The sequence below is a fragment of the Quercus lobata genome, chromosome 2 (genome assembly GCF_001633185.2).
Source record: "Quercus lobata isolate SW786 chromosome 2, ValleyOak3.0 Primary Assembly, whole genome shotgun sequence".
In the NCBI taxonomy this organism is placed as follows: domain Eukaryota; kingdom Viridiplantae; phylum Streptophyta; class Magnoliopsida; order Fagales; family Fagaceae; genus Quercus; species Quercus lobata.
The window spans coordinates 71,620,085-71,631,756 of record NC_044905.1 but is presented as its reverse complement, the minus strand read 5'-3'; the positions used below and the strand labels follow the sequence as shown (position 1 = coordinate 71,631,756).

Here is an 11,672-nt window from a genome sequence, read left to right as displayed (position 1 = left end):
GAGCTGTTGCAAGTGCTGAACAGTGCATCCATGCAAGACTGGACAGCCATACTGATGACCATTCTTGATGAAACATTGGCAAGTCCAGGCTATGTAGTCTGTCCTTGATCTCTTCCTAGAGAGCTTCCGAATTGGCCAAGGGACCCAACGGTACCTGAAGTCTTGAATCACCTAGTGATTGTTGCTTTCTATAATCAAGCATGTCAATATTGCACTTCCATACATCCCCATTGCTTCCAACTCAAACCATTTGCATCCAAACTAGCTACAAGAAAGGAATTCACAAGCCTGGATCACCTCATGCTTGATAAGAAGAAATATGACCACTTGCTAGAAGTGCTTGAACTTGGTTACAATATTGCTTTCACGGTAAGATTTTTTTTTTTTTTTTTTTTTTTTTTTTTGTTCAAGTAATTTAAGATGATGGTTATGATATAATTCAAGGTTGATAATTCTATACGCATGTTAATTTTTGGTTGCAGGAAGCAGATATCATGTGGCTTAGGGATCCATTTGAACACTTCGATGCCATTAAAGCAAAGACATGAAATCTGGTCCAATAGCCATCCAATTCTTAAAACACTTGCATTTTGAAAGGTTTCTATATCCCAAGTATCTTAACAAATCTCTGTGAGATGACAACAAGCAATATCGCTCACAAGAATGATGTGCACGCTAAATATATGGACACGGGTTATTTTGGAGGATTTTCTGAGCCAAGTAAGAATATGAGTAAGGTTTATACTATGCAATCAACCTGCTGTGACAAGAGGTAAAGTCCATGACCTAAGGCTTGTTCTTGATGACTGGATCAACTTCACAGCACAAACTTCAACTAATGCTAACATGGAGCCATCCTCTTTTACATGGAGAGCGCCGAAGAAACGCATGGGATAAAAAAAAAATGCTTATACCTAAATTTAGCCCTATGAAGTTGCCTTGCAGATAATAGCAAAGTAAAATGGAGAGGATCTTATTCTGTTGCTTGTAACATTAATCACGAGGTCAACTTGAAAGGCAGAATAAACTAGGGTTGTGTTAATGGGTACCATAAAGTGCCCGTTAACACTTAGCTTTTTGTCAATATTTTTGTTAACAGTGCCCATTAACACCCAACTTTATGTCAGTATTTTTGTCAGCCTTTTAGGTTGTAGGGTCAACTTTATACCATGTCCTTCTTTTTCTCCAATTTATCCAATTTTTTGATTATGTGGAATCCACATTATTTTAAACTTAACAAGCACTGCACGGTGCTTGTTAACATTTGCCTAAAAGGGCTTTGCGCCATGTAGTTCATAAACAAAGGACGTTGCCGTTCTAAAGAAGCTCATAACTATTTGTAGTCGGGGTAGTTTTATTCCGGAACTCCATGCAGGTAGCTTCTAAAATCTACTTGTGCAAAACATAGTACGTAGCAACTTATTGATCATGAGTACAATTGCCTTTTATTTTGGTAGTTTGTCTAGATCAGAAACTTGAAATTTCTCCTTAAGGCTAAGTTGCAGACCTTATGTATGAAAATTTTCTTTCGTCTTTATATGATAAAAAATGGTGTCGTACAAACATTCAGCTATGTTTGAATAAGTGGCAAATTAATAAATTATGCATGCTTTAGCAATCCATCCTTACTTCATTAGATTTCTGTGTGCAGTGACACAAAACCTTTGTTTGGAGCACTAGAAGCTCATCCGAGCCTCCTTTCTGCTCCAACTTTTCTTCCATTAAACATGCTTGAGGAAACAATTTTGTAGTCAGTGATTACCAACATACATTCTGCTGCTAGTTACTATTTTTCCAATACCCTGTATGAGCTACTCGGAAGCCAATTACAAAAATTTCCTTCTTCAGTAGGCAGTTTACAACTTCCCCCCATCAGAAAAAGTGTCAAAACTTCTCCAATGCCTCTCATTGAGCCATCCAGATGAAAATTCTCTCTATTTGATGTGTAAACAATTTACCCCTTCCTCTCCAAAAACAACCAAAATTTCTTCAAACACCTATACCTTGTTTCTCAATGCTTGTTAAGCGGCAGACCCACCTAGCTGCTATCAAGATATTTTTATTTCTTGTGATTCTAATCTAACATCATCACAATCTTACCAAACTCAGACATTTGGGTAATAACCAATCCCAAGAGTTTGTCCGAAAGAGTAGTTATACTGTAATAATTTTTTATTAATATATTATTCCCTAATACTCCTATTAGCTTTTTTCTAACTTAATTAATTGCATAAACTCTTAACAATATACTACTTACTATTAGTATTTGTTACCTGACTGTATAGAAGGTTCATCGGATGAGCAATTGGTAGAAGGCTCTCCACTACTCGTTATTCTGCAATATCAATCAACTTTCTCAAAATTTATGCAAGATTATTTTGATAAGTCAGCAGCAATGTTCTTGCTTAATTTCCATTTTATTTTACCATAAGAGATAATTTGGAAACATTGAGCCTTGTCATCTGTGAGGCAAGTATGTTTTCATCAATTCCTTGCCAGTGCAACAACTGGGATGTGAAAGAGGCTTATCTTCAATTTTCCTTGAGCCCCAGCAGACAAGTGCGCGTGTGACTAAGACCAAAAATAGCTAACAAACACAGAGAAGGACATACAATAACATTATGGAAGAACATATAACTCTCAAAAAGCATTTGAAGTCCATCAATAGTAACATCAGACTCCCAAGTTGAGTATCTCTCATTACTTGATGAACCTTAAAATAGGGTCAAATGGCAGTGCCTCACCCATTCTGGACATAGGTTACCTTCTACTTTTCAGTTGAGCAAGGAAAAAGAAATTATTACTGTCCAAAGAAATCTCCCTCCTTATTTGACATTAATTATCTTCTCATGTGTGGTAGATAAACACATAAATTGCCTTCAAATGGACTCAAGATGAAAAATCATTACTTTAGATTGATAACATGAAAAAGGGATAGATGCATCAAGTCAACTAAAGAACACGATTCACATAATGAACTTACATGGACCAAAAGCCTCTCACACTCAAAGGTGAAGAGTTCTACAAATTAAAGGCAAGTTGAAACGCAGTTAATATTTAATAGGGAATGTCTCCAGCAGGTAGATCCCAATTATCTTCTTCATCATCTTCCTTCTTGTTTTTTGAGACTTCCTGGCTGTTCGGTGGTGGAGTTCTTGAAAAAGGGCGCCTGCTATAGAATGAGACAGATGAGCAGTGAATAATCATTATCAAGGGAGAGATTTAACAGAAGAAACACTTCATGGCTTGCTTGTAGGTGAGGTATTTAATCATAGGTTAGTATATTCTATTCTGTAGGATCTAAAAAAACAAAACCATAAGAATATGCACTACAATCACAAAAATCATCCCACACCAACTAAGATAGCCAAAGATAAAAAGCTTTAAACAAGGACACCCTAAAATCAAAGCACAATCGATGAAGCCTTTTTGCACTTTGACATGAGAGATGTGAATTTGAAACAAAAAGCTCAAAATATTAATTATGTACTTCAAAAGAAACCGCAAATATATCTACTGCTCTTCCTTATGAAAAGTAAAAAGATTTCTAATGGAAATTGAACTGCCTCATTGTATTATAAATAAATGTGCAAACCTATCACACTAATAGAGTCACAGAAAAATGTTTCACACTATCACACATATAATCTAGGAAGCACAGACACGGACATAGGTATGTGTATGACACGGCGACATAAGCAACTTCTAAAAAAATATAACATGAAACAGCCGATACGACACCGGTATAACATGAATACAACATGGGACAGCACCCTAAATGAAGTGTTCTTGCTTTCTATCATATAATGGTGAAACTCTGAAACTGGTGGCATTTCACAAGACCCCCGAAAAACTTATCCCCAAACTGTCAATACTACAAATGTCTCCGAGGCCCCATAAATGAAGAACTCTCACTATTACTCTATGTGTAGGACACAATTGTTTTAATCCTAATGTCAACCAGACAACCAAACATCAACATTGGTTGAGAATTATTTACAGATAGCTGCACAAGGAGACAGAACCCCAAATCCCACATATAAACACCAACAACCAAAGAATTAGCCAAAAAAACCCACCAAACTAAGGACACCAACTAAATTGAACCCAAAAAAGACCAAAATTTTATCAACCTTTAACATCATCAGCAACCACAAATACAGAAAATACTAAGAAATAAGCTTAAGTCAAACAGTACCGTGTGATTGTTTCAATTAAGACTAATTAGCAAAGTAAAAAAAAAAAGGCCAAACCTTCTTTTATTTCGCTTAGCAGCGTCACGTGTCCTGCGCTTCTTCTCGTCCTGTTTGTTCTCGAAGAACCTTCTGCGCTTACACTCTTGAATAACACCAGCCCTCATCACCTCTCTTCTGAACCGACCCAGAAGCCTCTCCTCGGGCTCATTGTCATCTACTATCACTTGCACATTGTATGCTGAGCTGAAGTAGAGAGTGTTGGAATAGGCCAGAGAGGGACATATCACAGAGGACAATGAAGAAGGTAAAGAAGATGAAGTGTGTGGGTCCTCCTGGGCCACAAGTGAGACCAACCCATCTCTGGGTTTGTGGGTCTGAAAAGAAGTGAGCTGGGGTGGTGGGGTTTTGGGTGGTTTTGAGGGTAAGAGAAAGGAGAGGAAGTTGAAGAGAGAAGAGGATGAGGAAGCCATGGATGATGATGAAGAAGAATTCAAGAAGAACGATTATTTGAGTCTTTTTTTTTCTTTTTTTCTTTTTGTGGGCCTTTTGATTTTGGTCTTATCGGGTTGTGATTTGGGTCTGGGTCTATGAAGTTGACCCGGTAATCCTGGGCTTGGTTCTAGCTGTGTTTTGGAGTTTGTATGTGAATTTGCTGCTGGATTGGAATTAGTTTTGGTTTGGGCCTTTGTGGCTCTATCTATTTTTTGGGCCATGTGATCTATAAATGTAGTAAAAATAGGCCGAATGGAAGAGTAGTAGGATATCAGTCTTGTTGGGTCAGTAGATTTTGGTTCAATGGTTTTACACTTTGAAATATTTTTTTTTTTTAAGAACAACTTTTTATTGATATTTTATATATATATATATATATATAAATATATATATATATACAGCTAATTTTTAAAAATTTATAAAAAAAAAAAAAAAAATTAAGTGTACCAAATGCACAAGTCTCTTTGAAAAGACAAACTTGCATAATTGCATTCATGCTTATACTTTGTGCTAGGAAGTTTGGTACAGGTCATTGTGGAAAGGCAAACATGCATTGATTCTATACTTTGTATTAGGAAAAGTGGAAAACACAAAATTGGCTGTCAATTTGGACCTTTGTTTGGTCAAAATTTGAATTTCAGTTTGTCAATAATTGACTTTTAAATTTGCAATTAGGAGTTAGGACAGGTCCAAGCAAAAAAAAAAAAAAAAATGAAAGCAACTAGTAATTTTCAAGAGCTTTTGGAGCACTAAGGTTGGGCAGGAAGGCAGGCTTTGCGTGAGAGAGATTTTCAGTCACAAATTGTCAATTTAGACTAAAGAGCTCTCTCTCTCTCTCTCCATTTGCTTTTCAAATTTTGTAGTCTAGTCTTCTACTTTGACATCTTTGTAAATATCCAGTGTTCTCACTTGTCAATGTGCAAATGTTGAATTTCATCTTCAACGTGTCCCTAATTTTAGTGAGAATTTGTTTATTTGTATAGAACCAATGACATGAATCGGATTCTACGAAATTGCCAGTAGACAATAAGGGCTAAGTGAAGCGTGTCTCTACTATAATTTATTTTAATTGGTTTATTTTGTTAATAAAATATATAAAAGTATTGATATCTATTATATATACCTATAATAAGGGGGATTTTAAAAAGTTGTACCTTGCCAACTAAAAAATTAAGCTAGATAATAATCAATACCAAACAAAGGTCGCCCCTAAAAGTAAGAGTGAGAAACTTTTGAAAATTGTAAAAGCCTAATATAGTGGCAAAGTCACGAGGATTTGGTATCATCGATATACATCACATTATATATACCTGTAACATAAAATAAAAATTGCAAAGGCACATTCAATGGTCCCCCTATTTTTAGGATGCCCTTAAAAAAAAGAGTTGATCCTTTCAAGAATTTCATTTGGCTGTATGCACCCCCCCCCCCTCCAAAAAAAATATATATATATATAGGCCCAAGAGTTTTTTTTTTTTTTTTTGGGGCTAAAATATTATTTTTGTGCGTATAGCTTGACGTCTATTATCATCCTTAAAATTTTAAAAATTCTACTTTTTTCAGGGAAAATTTTAAATAAATAAATCACTTCATCCCTCCTTACATTTCTCTTAAGTATTGGACCAAAAAAAAAGTTTAATGATATTTTAAGAGACAGAAATTGAACATTTTCAATTTTATGCATGAAAATTGAACATTTTCAATTTTATGCATGAAAATTGAAAACAAGTTTTTTTTTTCTAGATTCTTTTTTTTTTTTTTGCATTACAATTTGCTCTTGCATTTAAGTTTTGAATCATTTTTAAATTTAAGTACTTCATTTGTTCCATTGGAATTTTTTTTTTTTCAATTCCCTTTTGACTTATGAGTAATGTGTTTGATCTCTGAACTTGTAATTATGGAAATATATTTAGTTGATTAACTTTTCCATTGTTTGTCAAATTTTTTTTTTTTTTTATACAAGATAGAATTTCTACTCTACCCTAATTTAAGTGTATATGTGTGTTAATGTTAAATTGAGACGAGAAATGATAAATTCATTATTGTGGTTAAAGAAGTAGTTGAATAGGAAAATGTTAATGCTACGGATGATAGACTATTAGTGTTTGAAGTAATAATGGAGATTTAATATATATACAAACACAGACACTATTTGATAATGGTAATTTAAAGTATTCTAAATGGTATGGACAAATTTTTTATACCAATCACTATTTAAGAAGATAATAATGTATCAGAGTTGGCAAATTATTCTATATTTATAAGTTATAAAGGTTTTCTTTTGAGGTGATGACCATGGTTTTGAAACCCGGATCATTCATTGAACCGTAAAAGGGAGAGGTTCAAGGTTTTTGAGGTTGAACCAAGGTTGAATCGGGATCGAACCGTGATGATGTCATAATTAATTAAAGCCTAAATATAGATATTAAATTTATAAAACTAGCAAAATTGACTAATATATCTATATATGTGAGGGAAATTTAACGATTTTCAAGCATATAAATAAGAAAGTTAATAAAATAAAATAATAACCATGAAAACATTAAAATTTATGATTAATTTTTGAAGTAAAGTTGAATATCTTTGAAGGATTTTAATTATAATTTTTTTTTTTATTCCTTGTAAGAGATGGATAATTTAATTAAGTAGAATAAAATTGTGTTAAGTTGTTTTTATAAAAAATAAATAAATAATTGCTAAGGGGTTGGACCGCATGGTTCTTGCCACTGGTTTTGCATGAACTGTGCGGTCCAACCCCGGTTTTAGGGGTTCACAGAATTGCCACATATGCCCAATTCTTTATGCTTAAAAAATCGGATTTCAATCCGGTTCCCGATTTTCACAGTCCGACCTCCCAGTCTGGTCCAGGTCTGAAAACAATGGTTATGACTCATTTTAGTATTAGCAAACTAATATTTGTATACTTTTTGTGTCTGTGTGTGCATATATTTATATATATATATATATATATATATAAATACTTTGAATTTGTCTTGGCTAGTATGTCAATAATATAATTTAATGCTTATAAAAAAAATACACTATAATTTAATGGATTTCAAATAGCTTAACAGGAATGTTTTTTGTCGAATTAAAGATTGACTTGGAATCAATCTCGTTTGAACTAAAAAGTTGGTATCTTGACTTTTGATAAAGAGCACTTATCACAAAGTAAATAAAATTATTTTCAAATTCTCTCTTATATATTAAAATAAATAAATATTATTATTTAATTCCTAGAAAGCACGGGTGCAGCTCCAGGGCCCCGCACTCGCACTCAACGTGCACCGACGTGGTGTGTAGTGCGCGACATCGCTGACCGCGCATTCGTGCCGCATTGGTTTTTTTTTTTTTTTTTTTCAAATTTGTGCTGACTCGCGCCAATTCAAGCCAAATCAAACTATATCAACCGAATCAGGCCAAAACCGGTTTTGGCTCAGGCCGAAATTCTAGTAAAAATAAAATAAAAATATATATATATATATATATATGCAAAAGCAAAACTCACTGTTTTGAACTTTGAAGCAAACTTTAAACAACAACAACAACAACAAAAAAAAAAAAAAAAAAAAAAAAACCCTAATCCGTAATCCCTCTCAATTCCTCTCTACCTCTCTCTTTTTCTCACTCTCCATCTCCCCTCTCTCACTCCCTAACCCATGGCGCCACTCACTCAGAATTCAAAAACTTTCCTTTGCCTCACTGCCCAAGCTCTCTCAGTCTCAATCTCTCCATCTCTCAATCTCAATCTCTCCATCTCTTGGTCTCAAGCTCAGCTTTCACTGACACTGACCCAAGTCCCAAGCTCACTCAAGTATTTCACTTTCATTCTCACCCTCCAATCTCCATTATACTCTCACATGCTCTATTGCTCATTCTATATCTGTCCCTCAATCTATATCTATTATCTGATTTTTTTTTTTTTTAATTTTTTATGTAAGCTGTAATGTTGAGACTTAGGTTGATCACTTGATTTCATATTTACTTATTATATATTTGCCAATTTATTTGTAGGTTAAACAACTTAATTTGAAATTATTGAATTTTCAATGGATGAAGCTACTAGCACAGAACCTTCATCAGATGGTCCTTTTTGGCAATATGTAACTAAATTGGAAAAACCTCCTAGTTCTACTTCTAAATCAGGTGGAAACACACATTTTAAGTGCAACTATTATGATAGAATTTTTGTGGGATCCTATTCTAGGGTTAAGGCTCATTTATTACAAAGTGGTAAAGGTATTAGAGCATGTAAGAATGTGACACCGGGCCATAGATTGGAAATGCAAAGAGTGCATGATCAGGTTAAGAAGGATAAGTTAGAGCGAGAACGCAGAAGTCGAATTCTTTTACCCCCACCTCTGCATGGGCCTATTCCCTTGGTCTAAAGATAGGAAGGGAATGGTAGTATAGATGTAGTGGTTGATGGTAAGAGGAGGAAGGTGATTGCGAATTCTCCTTTGGAGAGAGCATTCCAGAATAGTGCTAGAGCTTAATTGGATAGTAGAATTGCTAGGATGTTTTATACTGGTGGGCTTCCATTTCACTTTGCAAGGAACCAAATTATCATAATTCTTATGCATATGCTGCTACCCATAACATTCCAGGTTATGTTCCTCTTGGATACAATGCCCTAAGAACAACACTTTTGCAAAAAGAAAGAGCTAATGTTGAAAGACTTTTGAAACCAGTTAAGGACTCTTGGCTTGCAAATGGTGTTAGTATAGTTTCCAATGGATGGTTAGATCCATAAAGGAGGTCTCTTATTAATATTATGGCTGCATCAGATGGGGATCCAATGTTTATAAAGGCAATTGATGGGTCAGGTGAGTTCAAAGACAAACATTTTATTGTCGGGGTGTTGAAGGATGCTATAAAAGAGATTGTACATGAAAAAGTTGTCCAAGTCATCACTAATAATGCTAATGTGATGAAGGCTGCTGGAGCTCTTATTGAAGGTGAGTTTCCCAAAATATTTTTGACACCATGTGTTTTCCACACTCTCAATCTAGCTTTGAAGATATTTGTGCAGCAAAAAACACTTGAAAGAATGAAGTTACATATGAGGAATGTAGTTGAATTACACGTATTGCTGATGATGCATCCTTCATATGTGTTTTTATCATGAACCATTCAATGAGGTTGGCAATGTTTAATGAATTTTGTCCATTAAAACTACTCCAAGTTGCTGATACTAGATTTAGTTCGGTTATTGTTATGCTAAAAAGGTTGAAGTTGATAAAAAGATGCCTTCATGCCATTGCTATTAGTGACCAATGGGCTTCTTATAGAGAGGATGATGTTGGAAAAGCTCAAAAAGTGAAAGATTTGATTCTAAGTAATCATTGAAAGGATGTTGTTGATTATATCATCGAATTCACAGCATCTATTTATGATATGCTACAAGAAGCTGACACAAATAAACCTTGTCTTCATCTTGTGTACAAAATGCGGGATTCAATGATAGAGAAGGTGAAAGCAATAATATATCGGCATGAAGGCTTGGAAGCAGATAAGTATAGCTCATTTTTTAATGTGGTGTATGACATACTCATTGATCGATGGACTAAAAATTGTACACCACTACATTGCTTGGCTCATTCCTTAAATCCTAAATAAGTAATTTCATTTTCTATTTTCCTTAGTTCCCCCTTTTAGTAAAACACACGCTTCACCATCTATATTTGTTTTTTTATTTTTGTTTTTTAACTAGGTATTACTCCATTGAATAGCTTTTAAAGAATCCAAAACGCGTCCCTCTACATCAGGATCATGAAATTTTTATAGAAAGGAGCAAGAGTTTGGAGCGATACTTTGAAGATGAGTATGAATTAAGGAAGGTGAAAGTTGAGTTTGCTACATTTTCAGGGGGGGAGGTTTCCTTCATCAGATGCCTTGACAGATAAGTGGGTCTTACAACCTTTGGTTTGGTAGCAATACCATGGCTCTTCATTACCAACACTTTAAACCCTTGCCTTTAAACTTCTTGGACAACCTTGTTCATCCTCATGTACTGAGAGGAAATGGAGCACATACAAATTCATTCATTCCTTAAAAAGAAACAAAATGGCTCTTGCACTTGTTGAGGATTTGGTATATATGCATTCTAATCTTCAACTCTTGTCAAGGCATAATGAGGAGTACGTAAATGCAACAACAAAGATGTAGGATATTGCAGGAGACTCTTGGAATGAGAGTGACATATATAAAGGAACTGGAATTCTTGAGAATGCTACCCTTACACTTGATGAGCCAAAGTTGGAGGCCATGATTATTAGGAATGCTAGCACTAGTGTTACTACTAGTGAAAGTGAAGTTCAAAATGAAACTATTGATGACAATGAGGATGACAGTTGTATTTGATTGTCTTGAACACTTTTCTTTTCTTTTGTTTTAGTTTCAAACTTGTGAGTTGTATTATAATTTCCGAACATCACGGAATGTTTTAGTTTCAAACTTATGGGTTGTATTCTAATTTATGAATATCATGTTTTAATTATTATCTACTGTTGCTCTTAAATTGGTATATTTTTACAATTTTATGAAAAAATATTCTTAGCAATATATAGAAAATATAAATAAAAATATTTTTAATAATTTTTTAAAAGGGTATCCTGCCGCATCCGCACCCTACTTTTTTAAAAATTTCCAAGTTGCCACACTACATCCGCACCCGCACCCAAACCCGAATTCACACATGTGCTTCATAGTTGAAGTCCCAAATAAAAATTCTAGACTCTGCCGTTGACCTAGATATGCTACCATAACTAGCTCCGAAAGCTTCATTTCTTCCTGCACTTTTGTTATCGAATCAGTATATATTTTATTCTCAAAACTTTGGAGGAAAACAGGAATGCGTAATACTATAATGCTGATATTTGATAACATAACGATGATTCTTAATTACTTTCTGTCATGATCTGCTGCTCTACTCGATTTCTTATGGTATATTCTTTGTGGTAGCTAGTGAGATTATGAAGCTTC

The 11,672-nt window shown here is 34.4% G+C and overlaps 1 protein-coding gene across 2 annotated transcripts; it reads right to left on the bottom strand.

Moving 5' to 3' along the window:
- Positions 1–2,884: 2,884 nt before the first annotated feature.
- LOC115976453 (30S ribosomal protein S21, chloroplastic) lies at positions 2,885–4,730 on the bottom strand. Of its 2 annotated transcripts, none has more exons than XM_031097743.1 (2): positions 4,254–4,730; positions 2,885–3,172 (listed from the first exon to the last, which is right to left on the bottom strand). In XM_031097743.1, exons 1-2 carry the CDS (start codon positions 4,664–4,666, stop codon positions 3,058–3,060), a joined length of 528 nt encoding a protein of 175 aa, XP_030953603.1. In that variant the 5' UTR covers positions 4,667–4,730; the 3' UTR covers positions 2,885–3,057. The 2 variants fall into 2 exon arrangements, with proteins under 2 accessions (XP_030953603.1, XP_030953604.1); XM_031097744.1 differs by having other exon boundaries at positions 2,885–3,169; positions 4,254–4,702.
- Between the last annotated feature and the right edge of the window lie 6,942 nt (positions 4,731–11,672).

Bases quoted from the DNA above. Each gene is read 5' to 3' on its own strand.
- LOC115976453 (XM_031097743.1), bottom strand. From the start codon at position 4,666: ATGGCTTCCTCATCCTCTTCTCTCTTCAACTTCCTCTCCTTTCTCTTA. The intron at 3,173-4,253 runs GTTTGGCCTTTT...CTCATTCTATAG, and splicing joins GCTAAGCGAAATAAAAGAAG to CAGGCGCCCTTTTTCAAGAA.